Below are 19,261 nucleotides of genomic sequence, written 5' to 3' on the forward strand. Positions count from 1 at the left end.
TCATCTCATGCTGATGAAGGCCAGAGATCTCATCCAGTTATCCATGGTAAATAACAACCGCCCTACATCAAAAAAAAAAAAAGAAGAAAAGAAAAGAAAACTTTCCGGATCTTTCGTTTGCAAAGGCTAAGGAAAAAGACACACTTGGTTCAGCACTGTTTTAATTATAAATCATAATAAAAACTTTCATGATATCATATATTTATACATTACAGAGGATAGGACAATATGTACAAGTCCCCATATCAAAATGTCATCAAGGAATGAAGACGCCTCACTGTATAGTTGCAGGTCAAAGGGGTGCAGCTGTTGTTCTGCATGTGTCTGTGACAAATCTACAAGGCTGCATATGAATGTTTAGGAAGTGATAACTCCTTGACTACAAAATTCATTTGATAAATCCCTGTTTGAAGAAAACCTCTCACTTCACTGTCCCGCTCTGGCTACTGAATGCTGACCCGTACACATCCCTCCAAGGTCATATCAGCGACTTTTATGGATGGTCCTGTCACCTACAGTGACAAAGAGAGGAGGGTTATATTGTCAGGGTCTGGGGCAGGATCACTATGAATGAGTGATAAGAGGGGCTGACTGGATGCCAGGCAGCATATTCGTGTCCTGTTAGACAAAATGACAGCCCTCTGGGAGAAGGGTATAGGCACTTTAGCTGGATGACTCACCAGAGTTGTTCTTATCTCACTGTCTCTGTCAGCTGTTTAATCCTGATTGCAAAGGTCTAAAACATTGTGATGTATTACATGTGTTGAGGACAAACAATGTATTACCATTTAAATTATGTATACCAATCACCATTGTATGTGATTGTGGGAAAATAAAGTATTAACTATTTATTTTCCTTCATTTATATTTATTTTCATGTGCCCACTTTCTACCTCTGCATGTTTTTTGCACTCATATAGTACATGTTAAAGTGTGAAATTATGTTGATAGTCAGATGTGTTTCTCATGTTCAACTATTTTTTTCCATCCACATTTTTTATTTTTATTAATTTCTTACCATGTTCATACAGCTAGATTTGACGCATCATTACGTAAACATGTAAAAAGTTGTATCTGAGTGAATGGATTTTCCAACTGGAGGTTTCCAGTGATGTAAGATGAATCTGGTTGACTGGACCGTAAGTTAAACTGTTACTAAAATGGAGTGTGCTTTCTCTCTCTCCCCTTCAGCCTCCACCTCAGATCTATGACAAGCAGCTGGATGAAAGAGAACACTCCATTGATGAATGGAAAGGTGAGAATCATGAACCCAAACCAAAAATTGTAAAATTGGATTTGAAGTGTAATGGATGTTTCTAGAGTGTATCAGAAAAAACTAACTTTTTTAAGATAATATGTATTTATTTATTCTTCTATTGTAGTACAACATTGCCCTTAAACACAGCCACTACATGGTCAATGTAACTTATGCTTAAAGTTATGAAGGATAGAATACTGTCTTCTTTTATTTTTCCTGTTATAGACTTCCTGTTTTTTTATTTTTACCTCTTAATACGTTTGAACGACTCTCTTTCCTAACTTTACTCCTTGGTAGAACTAATCTACAAAGAGGTGATGAACTTTGAGGAGAGAACGAAGAATGGCGTTGTGAAGGGACAGCCTTCACCTTCAGGTACTCTCAGTGCATAACCCTAATCGCTCTGTAAGTGAATTTACTATAACCTTACTGGAGTTACCCCTTGTAATTAGAGAAACCCATTGTGCTGTTGACCATGTGTCTCCGTCTCTTGCATCTCAAGTTAAATGTCGTTCAGTTTGGTGGTGTCATTGTGTGCAAAGTATATTTGTCAAAAGACATTGTCGGACAGCTAATTACTGTAATAACTGCTAATATTGGATTTTAGCGCAGAATATTTAATAGCAGATGGTGTGTGTACTTTTATGATTGTGTATGTGTATATGTATGAACATGTCATGACTTAAGGTTTGGGTCCTTTGGGATCCATCACAGGAAATCGAGTCTGACATTTTCTTATTGACCTCCAAGCAAATCAGGTGCTGTTCTCATAGTTTGCCACAGAGAGGCAGGATGGAGTCATGTTGACCATGCCACCCAGACTCCACTGTGACCAGAGACGTGTGGAAAATAGCTCATTGCTAAGTCAAAGCGACAGACATCCTCCATTAAAACACAGACCAAACAGATCCATTTTGAAGATTAGACAAGCAAACTGAGCTGCAGAGACAGCAGCATCTGCTGACCGGGAGAGGTAACTGCTGGATGTGTAAGTGAGGAAAGAGGAACGTGCATCTGAACGATAATGAAGTCTGAACATGGTCTCTCCTTATGGACAAGCTACCGTGTAGAAATCCTCTTCTTGTAGAAGGTTTCTACCCAGCTGACCCAAAAACAATAAGTATTAATGGACAATTACATATATAATTCCAACATGTGTTGAATTTTGCATGTCTGCAAACAAATCCATTATATAAAATTTCATGCACATTGCAACAGCTGTGTCTCTATCACTCTGTCCCTTACAAATTCACCACCTCCATCTTTCTTCTGCCTCCCGTCCAGCTGTAATTAAGCTGATGTGCTGGCCTGGTGTCTGATGCTGAGTGCAGCCGACGCAGTGCAGTGCAGTGCAGTGCAGCAGCTGCAGACGGCAGTGTTTTACTGCAGCAGGGGAACAGAAGAGCTGAGCTGAGAGCACACGCCATGCCTCAGCCAGAACCAGACAGGTCCTGGAGCTCTGTGGGGTTGCCATGTCCATGTGCTGGGTGTTGCAGATTTAATGGCCGTCTATTATTACTACACACAACGAGAGTTATAACCCCCACATCTTAGCTTGTGCCAGAGTTTCTCCCAGGATTAGTTTTAATTAATTTTGGGATTTAAAGCTGTAATGATCATCTCTTTATAACTATCAGAGTGGTTTATGCTGAGGTCCTTTTTCAAGATATGGAATTATTCTCCTGCATCTTTTACAGATATTTCTGATGTATTTACTGTAACTAAACTTACAAGTGCGGCGGCTGCTGGAATTGATGCCAGCCATTAATCCTGATTTGTTCTCCGCTTTATTTTGGGTCAGCTGAAGTGCCCACCAGCCTCCATTAAGCAATTACCTCCCACAGAGAACAGACACGCAAACAGCAGATTCATGAGTTGCCTCACTGTACATGCCCTCTGCACAAATTACGGGACTGCTGGTATGCTTGGAAGCAGAAGTGGTTGTTGCAGCAATGTCCTCATGTTGGCAGCACCCTTATTTTCCACATCCTTATCCTTTTAAATCAGATTTTACTCTTTCAACTCCTGTGGCGAACGCAGACTGTCTGTTTTTCTATTGATTTGTTCATAAAGTTATCGCAGACAGCAGAGCTCACTCACTGAGGATTTAATCAAAGTGCTGACCAAATGCTGTGGCTCCTCTACACCTTCTGACCCCTCTTCATGGAAGTGGAGATTAACAGCCTCATCTGCTCGTTCACAGCTCGCAGACTGAATTAATAGCTCTTAAATGAAATCTCAAAAAGTTGCTGGCTGCTTCCGCCTTTGACTTTGGAACAAGATCAATATAGAAAAATTGGATTGTTATCGGAAGTTGCTTTCCACTATGTCTGACCGTAGCAGACCATTCTATATTGCATAAATCATAAATACTGTCATACCGACACACTCTTTGATGATCTTTCCTGCGGAACCCATCGGGGCCAAACCTTAACTACCTTTGACTCATATAGACACACTGTGATTGTGGTGTCCCACAGCTGTTGTTGATGTCTTTCAGCTATAGATTCGACGTGTCTCACTATACCCTCTGTGTGCACTTGTTAACTTGACTCTTCTGGCTGTATTTCTTGAACGGGACTCTTTTTACGTTGTAACCCCCTGCTGCTGTTGATTCCCTTAGCACAGGTGCAGCCGTGAACAGCAGCGAGAGTCTCCCTCCCTCCTCCTCTATCAACGACATCTCCTCCATGTCCACCGACCAGACCCTGGCCTCAGACACTGACAGCAGCCTGGAGACCTCTGCAGGACCCCTGGGGTGTTGCAGGTGACTAGCCGCCTGCCTGCGCAACCCCATGTTCTTCCGAAGGTGAAGAACCCGACCGAAACGACCAACTGCAAATACAAAAAAAAAAGAAAGGAAAAAAAAAGAAAAAAGGAAAAAAAAAAAAAAGATCAAAATTAATATATTAAGAGCAAAAACATGAGTTATGGAAACACAGAATCTGAAATGATGAAATCTAAAGCCTGTGCATTGTCATTCAAAAACAGCAGTGGTATTTAAACTGAAGTAAATGAGCTGAGATATATGTTATTGATTCTCTAGTTGCTTTGCTTATATTACCCCAAATATCTTGTATATGGCATCCAAACAAGATGACCAAATGCTTAGACTTGCATCTCCTGCAAAGTGCATATTGGCTGGCTGCTGGTCTCCCAATTCCTTACAAATTACTTACGCTCCAATCACTGTGGCAAGGTGGGCTGCCGTTTTTGCTCATCACTACTGTACAATACAAACGTCATTCTCCTTCTCCCCCCTTCTATCCTGCCCCTATGTAATGACACTGCTGTAGTTTAACCTCAAGGCTTTGTCCTAGACACACCCATCACCCCAGCCCCACCCAACACGATCCCCAATGTAAGGTTGCCTGATTTGCGTGTTTTTATGTGGTTCTTCTGCAGGGATGTGTAGTCTCTCTCACCCCGAGCGGTGCTCCCTGCGACACTTGTAAATAATGTAATTCTGTACAGCTGAAGGGCACACAGAGCGGGACTGACGGCCAGTACACTGGGAGTTTTTTTGGGTTTTTTTTTTTCTGACTAGCGCACCTTGCCACATCACCGCTTTCCACCTCAGTTGCCCCTGCCTATTGCTGTAGTCCTGCATGGTTAGATTTAAAACAATGCTAATCTCAACTGTATGCTAAAATGAGTCTGTATAGAGACTTTTGTTTATATATATGATGTAAACTAACTCAACTCCAGACATGGAGGGGGTCTGGTCACAGGATAGGACGCGTGAGTGTGTGTGTGTGTGTGTGTGTGTGTGTGTTTGTGAACCACAGGCAAGCCATTAAGACATTAGTAAATGTCAGGGCTGGGTTTGGGACTCAAAGGGCCATTACACTCAGAAATGAATTATTTTGATTGTGCTCAGACTTCGCGTGATCACATTTAAGGAGTCCGATTTGTTTGTAATGTCCCTTTTATTTCCCCTGGCAGTGTGTGATTGGTCCCTCCACCACTCCTGCATGTCATTGTGTACCGTTAACCCCTCATAGGCACAGGAGGTTGGTCTATTTCACTGTGGTGTATCCGCAAGGAGACTATTCTTATTTATTTGACTCTCTGACACATAGAACACTTTCAGACGGAGATACAAGTATACAGTCTGCAGTTAAAGGGCGGTTGATGAGTGTTAACCTCGTAGCAATGACCTGTTTTCTGCTGAAGTAAATTCACGCACGTCATCTCACGTCACGCCACATAAAAACACGTGCTGTGTTTTTGTTATGAAACGAATCAAAAGGGAACTAGACAGAGGCCACCTATCAGTTATGTTTTATTTCGTAGCTGCAAGATTTATTTATTGATTTATTTATTTTGATAGATGGAACCTGAATATGGCAAGTGCCTTTTGGAATGATGCACTGCAGGTGAAGAAATCTTATTGTTTTTGGTGGGTTTTTTTTTTTTTCTCTGCTTCTTCTTTTTCTGCCTTAAAACTACCTTAGTTCCCAAACCACCGAATCTCTGGTGGAAACGAAGCAAAACACTCCTGCCAGATGTTGCCGCTTTAACTTAGCCAGTGATTTGTTTTTCCTCAGATTTCATGGCTTAAGACGATAGAAGGTTTTCTGCCATTTTACATTTTGATTTCATTTTACTTTTCATTTCCTCCTCTTAATCAGTCTCCATAAAACAGGGTGACTAGATTTTCCTCAAACTGGGACACTAACACATACACAAACACTGAACACGCATTGTTTGCACTGAACTTTGCAAAGGCTTGGCAGCTGTAGTGCACTCTTTGTCTCATTCACACTGTCCAGTTACAGCGTACTAAGTTACATCTCACCTTTGATTGTGAAAATCCATTGTTTTTTTAATTAAAAAACGAAAGGAAGGTGTACAGTATGGTTGGCTGAATCAGAGGAGACAGTATCCTCACCTATATACGATATTGCACCAGGAACCTTTTCCGTCCAATATCTATCCCATATTTTCACTATACTTTGAGCTGCAATATGCAATGGTTGATTGGAATTAAGGTGTTGCTACAGCTTTAGATAAAATGCGCTCCAACTGGAAACCAGGCAGTTGACCTGTCACCGGTTTATTTGTGTACACTGTATTTACCATTAGCTTAAAGGTAATACAGGAAATCATTACGATATTTTGGTTCCCACTGCCATATTTCATGTTGTTCCACGGTGGGTTTATGGACAGGGAACCGCTGACAGAGTGCTGGGTTATGAAACCATACTTTACAAGCAGAGAAATCATTTTCAGTGCAATGAACTCTTCTGGTGGATGGAAAGACCTTCTGGGAACTGTGAGCTGTGTTTGTATGAACAACACAAACAGACCACTCTCTATTTTCTGCATAGTTAGCATTAAAGACTGGATTACCTGTTTTGTAGTGTGACAATCAGGTAAACTGACAATATACAATAATCAAAGGCACACTCAAGGATTCTTACACTGTCTCTTCATGAAACAACATCTGTGTTTGCTTCAAGTGTGTCAAAACACCATTAACAGTAATCTCTGTGAATATCACCGTATTTCCTTCTTCCTTCTTATGGAAATTGCATGGCTCATATGTTCACCGGTTAAGAACAATGGTTCTCAGTGGTGACGATGTTAAAACAGATGTGGTGACATCACTGTTGAGGACATTTCACGTATGTCTTTCTTGACGTGTCATCTGATCATCTTTGCCGTATCTCTGTAACAGCTGGTTCTCTTCTCGCATGACTCAAACCGTATGTACATAACTTCAAAACAGCTACTTTGTTAACACTCACTCTGCCTGTGGCTTGTGTACAAGTGACCCACACACAGACTTACAATACCTTCACGGAGCGAAGAGGGTAACTGAGGGCGGCGTCTCCAGAATAAGCTACGGCTAGCTTGGCTTTCTGTTCAGGGTCTGGCCAGGGCAATCTTTCAAAACAGGGTGCAACTTTGAATTTTTTTTTTTTTTTTTTTTTTTTTTTTTATTCTTGTGTTTTGAAAATGTTACGATGAATTTCTCACAAAGGGGTCTCATGTTTGAGTCGGCTCCTACACCACAAATACCCACAGTACTGTTGCAGTTTTTCTGCAGGGCATTTTTAACCATCCCAACTACTACACTCTTACACACACTTTAGTACCTTTACATATTCTGGACACTGAGTACAAAAACTGAAACATATAATGTCTTTTTTTTTTTCTTTCTTTTTCTGAATGTGAACTGTGGATCTTTTTATAAGACATCCCTCCAGACAATTCTGTTGTAATAAAAAGGTGCTTTTGGTCCTGTTTGAAAGTAGAGATGATTCTAACACAGAAGCAGCTGGGTTGTCAGCACTGAATGTAGAAAATGAATGGTTTCACAATTACACACAACATTGCTGCTCTGCTCATCAGTGTGTGTGTGTGTGTGTGTGTGTGTGTGTGTGTGTATGCGAGTGAGTGATTTTAAATTAACCAGCATCCAAGTCAAACTGTCTGTAAGGTTTAATTGGAAGACGTGATCTGGCATCGGAAGCGAATCATTTCATGGTACATTCTTTCAGTACAAGATCATGGCTTTTGTGTGACTTGAGTTTGAAGAATGTCGATCAGTACAGTCATGTGTTTGAAAGTAGTTCATGTGTGTATTTACGTTTAGTCACATTAACTTAGAATTTAGAAACGTGTCAACTACCAATCCTGTTCCTAATTTCTTGTCACACGCGAGTTAACATGATCAATGTGGATTCAGGATTAGCCACACTCACGTCTGTTAGCCATTTATCTGTAATATGAAAATGACTGACTTGTCATTCAGCCACAATATTATTGCCAATGTGAAAGTTAGGATACACCTTGTACTCAGTTGTGCCAACATTAAAATCTTTGGGCTCGGTACTTGTGATCCCCAGCTTATCAAATCTCACCTCTTTCTTTCAAGTCATATTGTAAATAACAACAATCCAACAATGCAATAAACACTTTATTGCACTCAGACAGGGAGGCAAGCTACTGCAAGGGTCAGGTGATGCAGGTCTTAAATGTGGAACTCTACAATGATGAAACCCTGTATAGCTCATCTGAATCAGGTGATGTTGTTCTTTCGGTTCTTTTATGATTCCTTCTCTCTTGTTTCTTTTACTCCGTGCTGTTTTAATGAATCATTCTTTTGACATTGTCAGGTTGAAAAAATAAAAAAATAAAGTAAACAAATAAATTGTATCTGTTTCACGCTGATCTCAAAGCTTCAGGCTATAGCGTTTCAAATAAAGTGAAAACAAATGCAAAAGAAAAAGAAAAAAAAATTACTGAAAGCTGTTACTGTAAACACAACATTTTAAAGGAACTGTGTATGTAAAAATAGTATATGTATGTGATTGAAAATAAACAAAACCTTTGATCTTGGATAACGGAGTAGCCTTTTCTTTTACCTGGGGTGTTTGATTTATAGATAAAATGAGATCAACTTTATTGATCCAACACGTCGGGAAATTTGCAATGTGGTCATATTATTTGCCTTCTTCTCAGTAGAGCACTTGTGTCCAATCTGCCTAATATCCTGGTAGTAGCCTGGTGGTGCAGAATGAAAAAAAGTGCACTGAACCTTGCCTCTTAAATGTAATACTGAAGTTAGGAGCAATATGATGATATATACCATGAGGTTATATAAATGTATCTACTGCTAGATGTACAGTTTATACCATAGCTATTCATATTTCTGGTTTTATATAAGCAACTGTTGTAGGTTGTAGAGCAGGAGAGCTCTATGGCAATATTAGATTTTAGAGAATTTTTATATGAAGGTGTTGAAGTATTTCAAACTGTGAATTAACCAAAAATAGATTATTTTCTGCCTTTTTAAAAAAAATCTTATAATAATTTCTCTATTGATTTTCAAGAAAATGTATATTGATATTGTGATACAAAATGACATAAAGCATGATAGTGTTATAGTCCATCCCAGTAGTCACTTTTCTCAAGCCAAAATAGATCCGTAGATTTATTCTTTAGTTGTTGTTTAGTTTTTATTGACTGTTTCAGTCATTAAAATGTTTGGGACCTTATAAATTTAATTTCAGTAACAACTATGATAAAGTCGCTAAAAATGTGCTGTGATTAAGGGAAAAAATTCAATAGTGAAAATCATCACCAGTCAAATTCTGAATCTTATTCCATGTGATAAATACAAAACAGTTGCACCCTTGAAAAACTCACTCAAAAAAGTAAAAGGGAGACTCACATGAAAATGCACCTTTATTCATATTAAGTCATTTTCAAAGTTCCTTTGTGTATCAAGTATGTTGTCATGAAAACATTCCCAGTCCTCCTCTCCCTCTTGCCATGTCCATAATCTGCTCTTTTGTGTGGAATTCATAGAATGAGGTGACACTGTCAGCTTGGCTTAAGCCTATTATTTCCCGGTGAAGGGTGCAAAATGAGAAGCATAGACTCCCCTCCCTCCTTCAGTTGTTCAGGGACCCCCCCCCCCCCCCTTCCATGTTCACATTCCAGATGTCCTGCAATGACCAGCAGCAGGTTTAAATGGGACCTGGTCTCCAGAGGAAAAGTAGCCAGTAGCAGGCCTGTGCACACATGCACACAGAAACTCCTTTGGACAGTCCTGGTCTGTACTCATGTGTCCTGTTTTGTACCCATTAGCAAATCCACATTGTGTGTAGACATTTGGTTTGAAGCTAAATAAATACACTCATAAAGACGTTATCAATATGCAGTCAGTTAGAGACATTCACTTGTTGTACACTGACCCCCTTGGACTCATGCACCATCATGCGCACACCACTTGTGACTGAATTTAGCAACCAGGCTGTCAGTGTTGACACATTTGATGCTGTAATCCCCCTTTTTCACAGTTATGACCCACAATCACAGCTCTGTGTTGTCGCTGCAGCTTCTAAATTCTGTGCTAGTTTAGGTGGCAAATAAACCACAGGGGAGTATTTTTAAAACTGGTATCTCATATGCTCAGACACAGAATGTATGCTGCATTTCCCCAAGAGCATTCACAGAACGACACCAGCTACAGATCTCTTAATGGGGGGAGTACATTTTGCCACATGACATTATGAACAGGGGTTTTTATTTTACCTGGGATGTACGCCAATGACCCATCGTGCAAGTCATCATCGTGCAAATTTATTTTACAAGCTACAAAACATTCTTCAATCAGTATCCATTCACAACACGTGCCATCTCCATCTGAATAAGCTTAAAACCACAGTACAGACTAACAAGTAGTGTCTACTACTATTTATAAAATATTTACAGTACAGGCTCTTTTTTTTTTTGGTCATGGGGTAAATATAACAGCACAGAAGCACAGGCACATATACAGTATATTGTCCAATTTAAATGATACACACATTGACTGACAGGACATTCAGTACCACCTTGTTGAGACACGAAAACAAACATGTAAGTGCAAGGAAAAAGTCTTAATATAAAATATCACACAATGATAACTTTGCTTAAATATCAGATAAACATTTAGGTACTACTTTCATTTCTCCTTACATAGGTATGATGCTGTGTTCTTCTGCATTGTTTCTCTCTATGTACATGATCTTTTTTTTTTTTGGTTATATTTAAAAGTGAATTAAGATAGGGAGGGGTTTTGGCTTGGTATTCAGCTGTTTTCAAGTCCAAGGTTGGTATTTTATTCTTATGTTTTGGCTGAACACAACCTTTTTAAATGTGCCTTCCCTCCGATCTGGCTCTAGGAGCTCATATAGAATAGTAGTAGTACTGTATATCATCATAGACTGTGGTGTACTGTCCCTTTACTCCACTTCCAAGTCAGATGAGTGTGTACCACGGCAGGTTGGAGAGAGTTTGAAAACTGTTTAAATAATGCTGTATTTACAGATAATATCACTCTGACGTCACTCCAGGTGATGTCTACATTTATACAAGTGGCTTCCATTAGCCGTACACCACCTATGTCTTAAATTAAAACATGCCATTAACCTTTGCAACGTAACTTCCCAACTTGCTTTCTACAACCAGCAGCCAAATCCCGTTTGGAGCCTGCTTAATGTTCACATCATATAATTAACAATTTCCAGTCTTCCCTAACATTTCAGCCCACACTCCCTGGCCCCCCTCACTGTATCCAGATGGTGTTGTTGCGATCTGGTCGGCGGGGGTCGGCGGCGGCGGTGCTGCCAGTCGCAGTGAGGTCACTAAACGTGGAGAAAAACTGTTCCATCTCTTTCTGCAGCATCTGATTTCGCCGCTCAGCGTCATCCTTGGCACGCTCTGCGTTCCGCAGCTTGATTTCCGCCATGGTGTACTTCTTCCTCTCCTGGTCCAGCTCCTCGTGGAGGCTCACCATTTCTGTCTCCAGCTCCAGGTTGCGCTGCTCCAAGCTGCAAAGGAGGTTAACACAGGATTAGGAAAAGGAACAGCAGTCACTGAAGAGGCAACAGGTCCTTTGAGTTTAATATTTCGGCAGATGTGCCACATTGATGCCACTCTTATGGCTGCATGTTAAAGGTCGCATATTTTATCTCCAATGTTTTATTTAAAGTGTTGATATGCATAAGAAGCACAGAAAAACCCCATCTCAATATAGTTTTACATCTCTTCTTTCAGGCTTCTCTCTGGAGCTCTAGTGACAACAGGTCAGTGAGCGAATCAGAAGAGAGGCTCTGAGGCTCTCTTCTGATTGGCTGACTGTTTTCTGAGTGATCAAATAAAAATGCACCAGATTTCAGATAAACACTCAGAGAAACCAAATCCTACAAGGTTGGACAGTAGGTCTGGAAAGGCTGGGCTTGGGGCATGGCCAAGCGCGATGACTGCTTTGTTGTGACATCACAAAGCTACAGAAGTACTGACGGTTCGTTTGAAAGCAAAATTTCTAAATACTGGCTGTGTGCATTTCTCTGTGGACTGAGCGCTTGACACTTTCACAGTATTAATATAGAACCTAGACCTGCTTTATAATGAAAAAAGGCATGGAACTCTCACTTTACACAATATGTGACCTTTAATATGAAGCTGGAGCCAGCAGCCGGCAACTTAGGCAACTTAATCTGCCGATCTTCCCATAAGATTCCTAAGCAAATATTTAACACAAAGCTGTAATCAAAATAGCTGCTCACTTTCACAAATAAGACTTTTTTTTTTTATATTAAAGTGATTTAGCTATTTGGAGACATATGTGAATTGTATGTATTCACTTATATTTTCATAACAGATATAACAGAATTTTTCATGCTCTTCATTTACCTCTTTATCCTGGCCTCATACTCAGTCTTCTGCTTGTGCATCTCCTGTTTGAGACTGGCCACTAAGCTGTGCAGAGCGCTGTGGCTGCCGGGTCCATTGCCAACAGTGAATCCATCACTATTATCACTACTGCTGGTGCCCCGACTGCTCCTCCCTGCTCCGTCTCCGCCTCCTTCCCTGTTGCTGCTCCTGCCCTCTCCCTCTCCTCCTCCTCCACCAGACTGGGGATGCTCATTATCCTGTGCTGGTCCATCCAAGTCTTCATAGTGACCTCCATAGAAGTCCTGCTCGGGGCAGGTAGTGGTGGAGGAACGACAGGAAGTGGAGTTGTCAGGAAGAGAGATTTCACAGGAGGAGGTGGACCAGGTGGCGCTGTCTACGCTCTGTTTGTCCTCACAGCTGCTGTTCAGACACGTGTTGGTGATCTGGTTCTGCAGCTGCAGGTTCTGGTGGTTTAACTGGACATTATCATATGTGGACAGACGATTCTGATTGGCTGTTTGTTCCCCATTGGAGCAGTCGCGCGTTTTATTGTTCACCCGTAACGTGACGCAGCCATTGGGTACCCAAAGGCCATTGCGGCCGTTTGGACTCCCTGTGACAGCATCAGTCCCTGAAATGCCCATGCGCACAACCCCAGTCCCATTCCCTCCAGTGCTGCTCCCACCTGCCACACCACTGGTGCCCATTTTTGTGCCTGAGCCTTTGAGCGTCCCGCTGCGCCGCACTGGTAAACTCCCACTTCCAGTCAGAGTCTGGCTCTTTTCTTGATTGGGGTCTGAGGAGGGTGAGGAGCTGAAGGAGCCGTTTGTAACAATCCCACTGCCTTTACTGAACGCCGGGTTCTTTTTAACAGTCAGCGGTGGACTGCGGGTGATGTCAAAACGACCCACGACCCCATTACGAGGGCTTGCTGGTCGCGGGGAGCCGCTGTTGTCTACGGGCTGGCGGTAAGAAGGAGACTCGGGTGCTTCCCAGACACACTGCCGGACGCACTGCGTGTTGTTGTTCTCAGCGTTCTGACACACTGTGGAGATGGCAGAGGTAGTTGTGGTGGCTTGTCGCCGCGGTAGTTCAATGTTGTTGTTGTTGACAAGCTCGAGGGCTGTGGGGCTGTCCTCATTGTGAGGGAATAGCACGTCATGGCGGCCAATCAAAACGGCCATGAGCTGCTGTACCAGAACAGTACCTGACAACATGAGACCACACATCTTCATCGTCATCTTTAAATCATTTCAGATAAGTTCAGAATTAAAACAGTACATCAGAAAACATAACTGGCTTGAATACTGACCTTCCATAATCGCTACTGGATCCTCGACCTTCGGCCTCAAGATGTTTGGCCCAAAGACTGTGGCCAAGTTCTGAACGCTCATTTTATTCACCCCTGAATATGACTGGACCTCATCTAGAAATCTAGAAGCAGGAAAATACCTTTAGTTTTTCACTGTTCAATAATGGTCACTGAAATGCTACCAACTTTAACCATGAATCAATACCTGCAGATGTACTTGAGTAGGTTGTAGTTGACTGGAGGTAGACTTTCCACAAGCCGTCTCAGCTCCTTCATACCCTGCAGATGACCACACGTTTTAGGTGACATCACTTCAATCCAGACCAATAATTCATATCACGTCATACCATAAGTTTTAATCAATCATGGGAAATTTACATCTTATCAAATATAACATCAAAAGAAATGAGCAAATAAGAGAGAAAAATAGTTTTGTACACACCGTGTACTGAGCTACAAGTTTGTGTTTGTGGTAATGACTGCACACTTATCCCATAAAATACACAAAAGACCTTTTATTAACACTGATAAGTGCAACATAAGAGCAACAGAGTTTCATCAGTCACATTCAAAGTTCTTCAGAACACAACCAGTTCATTAAAATATTCATTATCTGACATCTAAAAACAATGACTGACAAATCATTCCCATCACTTTCTGAGATATTCATAAAAGGTACCCTATGAGAGGAAAAAGTCTTTTGTCTATTAAGAATCTGCATGTCATTAAGTTTTTTTTTTTCACTAATTCTGTATTTTTATAAATGAAAAACCTCTATACTTGCTACACAAATACATGAATGTAAAAAACTAATGAAATAAGGAAATAAACACTATGATGAATGTGATAAATTAAACAGTATGATGATTTATATCTTTTCCATATTTTCCATACAATTTAAACATAATAAATTTAAAGGATAAACTTGTAAGACTTCAACAATGTTTAAAGCAAATATTAGAAATACAAATATTGGAAATTCTGCTCACTGTGTCCCTTCCCCATTTCGAAGTCCCAGGAGGTTTAAAAGACAGGCCAGCTCTAATCTACACTTGAGGCGTTAAAACATACTTCTGAACTTGCATAAGAACACACCCACGCTCGTGCATACACACAAAGACACAAACTTGGACACTTGAGTGAAAACGGGGGGAAAAGATGCTTTGTATGGAAGCAGGGGAACGGTGCTCTGCTGTTAACTGTGCTTTATGGTGTGAGAGAAATCCTATTTAGATGTTAGAAGCAGAGACAGGCACAACAAAGTCATTGTTAGGACAGCAGAGCTGACCGTGGATAACCGGGCAGTGAAGCTTTAATGCCACAAAAAAGGTTCATAAGATTCATGTGAGAGCTTTTCAGAGCTGCGCTCTTTTGATATATGAACCAAACTTTAAACCTCACATGGAGGAATAAAGTGTGTGAAAGTCAATTTGTTGATCGATACAGAAACTCATCAAGTACTCTTTCTTACCATTTCATCATCCTTGCCCAGGAGCTTCGCGGATGCCAGGAACTCATCGTACTTGTGAAAGGGGACGACGGGCTCGGGCAGCTCTCTGAGATACAGCTTCAGTAGAGAAGCTACTGTATGAACATCTGTGTTACTGTAAAGAAAAACAAGAAGGAGACAGAAAGGAGGGGAGGGGTCGAGGTTATAATTTATTACGACTGCATGGCATGGAGGGCAAACACAAGTCACCATGACGCCTCCTGGGGGGCGAGTGCTACAGGAAATACATGAAATCAGAAGAAAACATAAAATAAATGGCAGGTGGGATTTCTACTGTGGGCTGAGAGACACTAATGAGGCAGGCAGGAGGTTAGGGACTGTTGGAGACAAAAATCAGAGAGTGTAGCTGTTGCCATTACATGACATGAGTTGTGATAAAGCCGGAGTATGTCTGTGTATGATCCTGTATGCAGTGTTTCAAGCCACAAGTGAGGTGATGTACCTATAGCCGACAGTTGTATCTAGGTTTTATTTAAGGTCGTCAGAGATGGTGGGAGTGGTGGATGGAGTGAAGAAGAAGAGAAGAAGAGACATGGAGGCAGCATGTTCCATCACACTGTCAGTCTGAGTGATGGACGAAGGATGTCACATTAAAAAAAAAAAAAAAAAAACAGTTCTCCGTGTCTCTGTACTGCCACCTACATACATTGTCTATTTAGACTTGCCTCCTCTTCAAAATTTGGCCCTTTTCCCACAGGTATTTGGACAAATAAGAATGTGTTTTGTGCGTTCAGCTGATCAGACCTTTGCTCAGGATTAAAAAAAAATTCACTAACAAATGTGTCACCACTTTAAATGGCTAAATCTAACAACAGCAAACATCTCCGCAGTGGTGAACTTTGAAGGAGGGGAGACCTGAAGCCCAAAGTGGAGGAGGGTAACAAATCAAATCAAATCAAATCAAATCAAAAGTATGTACTGTACATACAGGTAGGTGAGAAACTTTCTTTTTGTGATCTTTATGCTTTTATGTTTAAATATAAAGCCAGATTTAAATTTTGTCACAATGGATCGTTCCTAATGTCTTTGTTGTGTGACACTGGTTGCAAACTAGATACATCTAAACCTTATGCTAACCCACTCACGTTTAATTCTTTGTACATCTGTAAACTTTTGTACCAGTCCACCAGGAACACCTGTTTGGTCCCAGAGATGCAGAATGTGACCAGTCAGCAATTTAAAGATATCAGCTCCACATTAAAATGCACTGAGGAAATCCAACCAGTCAAAGTTTCCTTACCAATCAAAAGAGGGTTTCTCTCCACAGTCGAAGGCATCCTGCAGCTCTTTGACCAGGTTGGCCTGTCCGGGCAGCCTGAATAGGCCCTCCTCCTGAAGGCCCCACTGCCGAATGAAATCCACACACTGCTCTACCAGCATAGGGGCGAGCTTGTTCCCAAACCGGCGTTCATATCGCACCGTCTCCTCCAGCTTCTGACCAAAGATCCCTGAAACACAAGACAAATTATCTAATAACAGTGTAACATTGATAAATAGCAGTGCTACAACAAATCATCTTTGGGTATTCACCCCATATTTGAACATATATTGATAATGGCCAAGCTTTTATTTTGACAGAAATAGTAGAACAGTCATTTATGATGGGAGAATAAGGTCTTCAACACATCAAAGAAGCTGAGAGCAGTTTCTCCATTATGTTTTCCTCACAGATATATATCATGATGTGATGTGGTTCTCTCTTTACAGCCAAATTATTCAATTGTATGATCCTGAAATTACAAAAATAATGGCTTATCTTTTGAAATATTAACAGCAGCTTAATATCCTGCACTCCTTCACTTTCTCTGCCAAAGTGAAAAGTGCTTTTTTCAAAGAATCAGAAAAAAAAAAAAAAAATTAGCATACCATCTACAGCTCGAGGCACATCAAAGAGCGCAGTTAAATCAATTGAAAAAGATTTACGATAAGGTCGGCCAGACAGTCCAAGCAAAAAATATGTACACCCACAAAGCCTCAGTCTGATGATCAAATCTCCAACTTCCTGCTGAGCAACTCTCGCCTTTTGTCTGAGGCAGTCGCTGTAAAAAAGAAAGAAAAAAGGGGAGGGGGGGCTGATTTCCATGTGTAGCTGTCTCATGTGGACGCAACACAAGAGGGGATTAAGGCAGCCTTCCTGAGAGATTTGGATCTGCATACTTTTCCGGTCTCTAGATACAGACAGAGGCTACTCACACACATGCACACACGTGGTACGACAAGGTACCGCACGGTGACTGAATTCGACTGAGCTTACCGGGATCCTCATGCTCCTGACAGCATTTCACACAGCATGCCGTGGCTTGCTGGTACAAAAACTGGTACAAAATCTGATCACATCTGAATTTAGAACTGCTATCAATATTTGATCAATTCAGAATGTGGCTTTTCTGGTAAACTAATTAAAACGCTTCAATACAGCTTCATTAAACAGACAGAGACAGACTTATGGCCCACTAACTCACTGTTCGGATCAGCTGCTGTCATACTCACCCCTCTTCAAACTCACACAACTTGTAAGCTTCCGGAAGAAAAGCCTATTAATAAATTTGTGATAAGATAACATAGCAGCCGTGCAGGATTTAAAGCGTCTGATTTCCGGCATTTTCCAAGAACCAGCCTCAGTTTTTTTTTTGCAGAAAATCAGTGCAGAAATAAAAGAGATGCATGGGTTTGTTAGCAGGTCAGTCAAACTCTCTTCATTTCCATCTCTGAGAAAATCATCTGTCATTTGAAAACAAGCTGCTGCTCAGAAGCGAACAGCCGCGAGCAACAGTCTCGTGTTCTGTGCTTTCTCCTCTGGGTCGGTCACTTTGGGGACTTTTCCACTTCAGTCTTCTCAGCAACCCAAATAAGACAAAACAGTAAACAATCACAAATTCCCATGAAACGTTTGAAGCTGTGTATCCACTTTTCCAAATCTTAGATGGATCAGAGTGAAATGCAGATAAGCCAAGCTCTGCCAGAGTGAAGAGCGATGAATATATCCACACACTGAGCATCGGAGAACAAATGAGAAAAAGTGACTGAATGAAAACGAGGTCATCCCTCCAGACATTCTGGTCATGAGTCTAGGAATGTTTTCCCGGATCACATGTAACTGTTGTGTGTGAACCAGCTTATGCACTAGCTGTGCGTGTGTTTATGTGCATGTTTGCGGCTCACACTTGGACTGGGTCGTACCACAAACCACAGAGGCTTTGGCACAAACTGTGAGAGTGAGACCTCCACTCTGCAGGCACTCAACAGGTTCCTTCAGCACTCTCAGGTTGTGTCAGACTCACACACACACAGATACACATACACACAGATACACACAGGGAAAGAGGTCCAAACACAACACATGCTATTTCTATCTGCTTATCCTTGTCTTTACTTCTTCTTCTGTGGTGCGGTTGGATGAACCTTCCCTGCTTCTTTGCTTGACTTAATGTTAATCTAACACATTCATGGAGATCTACAGTGAAACAAAACAACCTCAGCTGTTCTACTTTGTCTCAAACTATATAGAAAATAACTTATGCCGTGTGTCTCATGCAAGAATAATGGTTTCTCTGCTGAGCACACCAGAAGGAGATGAGATAACTGAGTATATATGGGAGGAAACAAGCTGACCTCAGAGCTTGGTGTGATGTTCAAACTGCATCACTGTTATTTTGTGGACAACAGAAGATAGAACAACTATTAATATTAAACCATGCAACCTATAATAACATTGGATCATTAGATATCTGACAAAAAAATGACAAATTCTTGACAGTAATGCAGACAGATGTTACTCAAGGTAAGCAACTCAAGTTAAATTCACCAGAACACAACCAAAGTGAAGCTCAGAGGCTAAGGGTGTCAAAATATTTGCAGGGAGCTCATTTTATCATGACATATTTATGGACGACTACTGAATATGAAGTCCCCTTGGGCTCATATCCATCTTCCTAAAAGCTCATTTTGAATGTCAAAAAGTGGAGCTGCTCGCCGTCGCTGTGAAATCGTGATACAAGACATA

General features: G+C 41.1%; 2 protein-coding genes across 25 annotated transcripts in view; one reads left to right on the top strand and one right to left on the bottom strand.

Annotated features, from left to right (window-relative positions):
- The window catches only part of mapk10 (mitogen-activated protein kinase 10), a 34,865-nt gene extending 26,252 nt beyond the window's left edge, over positions 1–8,613 (top strand). For 5 of the 19 annotated variants that reach the window (XM_071467086.1, XM_071467081.1, XM_071467088.1 and 2 more), the window contains 4 exons: positions 20–46; positions 1,192–1,255; positions 1,556–1,633; positions 3,887–8,613. In XM_071467086.1, coding sequence (XP_071323187.1) covers positions 20–46; positions 1,192–1,255; positions 1,556–1,633; positions 3,887–4,029 — 312 coding nt within the window. In that variant the 3' untranslated portion in view covers positions 4,030–8,613. Of the gene's footprint in view, positions 1–19; positions 47–1,191; positions 1,256–1,555; positions 1,664–3,881 lie in introns of all 19 variants that reach the window. The other 14 variants (XM_071467089.1, XM_071467095.1, XM_071467096.1 and 11 more) reach the window with 7 other exon arrangements.
- An 826-nt stretch (positions 8,614–9,439) lies between these two features.
- The window catches only part of arhgap24 (Rho GTPase activating protein 24), a 65,254-nt gene continuing 55,432 nt past the window's right edge, over positions 9,440–19,261 (bottom strand). For all 6 annotated transcript variants that reach the window (XM_071467073.1, XM_071467075.1, XM_071467074.1 and 3 more), the window contains 6 exons: positions 16,499–16,706; positions 15,220–15,352; positions 13,954–14,027; positions 13,749–13,870; positions 12,455–13,643; positions 9,440–11,589 (listed from right to left, as the gene is read on the bottom strand). In XM_071467073.1, coding sequence (XP_071323174.1) covers positions 11,325–11,589; positions 12,455–13,643; positions 13,749–13,870; positions 13,954–14,027; positions 15,220–15,352; positions 16,499–16,706 — 1,991 coding nt within the window. In that variant the 3' untranslated portion in view covers positions 9,440–11,324. The remainder of the gene's footprint in view (positions 11,590–12,454; positions 13,644–13,748; positions 13,871–13,953; positions 14,028–15,219; positions 15,353–16,498; positions 16,707–19,261) is intronic.

Source organism: Trachinotus anak, unplaced genomic scaffold (assembly GCF_046630095.1).
Source record: "Trachinotus anak isolate AG129_WGS33_773 ecotype Australia unplaced genomic scaffold, CSIRO_AGI_Tana_v1 ptg000028l, whole genome shotgun sequence".
Classification (NCBI taxonomy): Eukaryota; Metazoa; Chordata; class Actinopteri; order Carangiformes; family Carangidae; genus Trachinotus; species Trachinotus anak.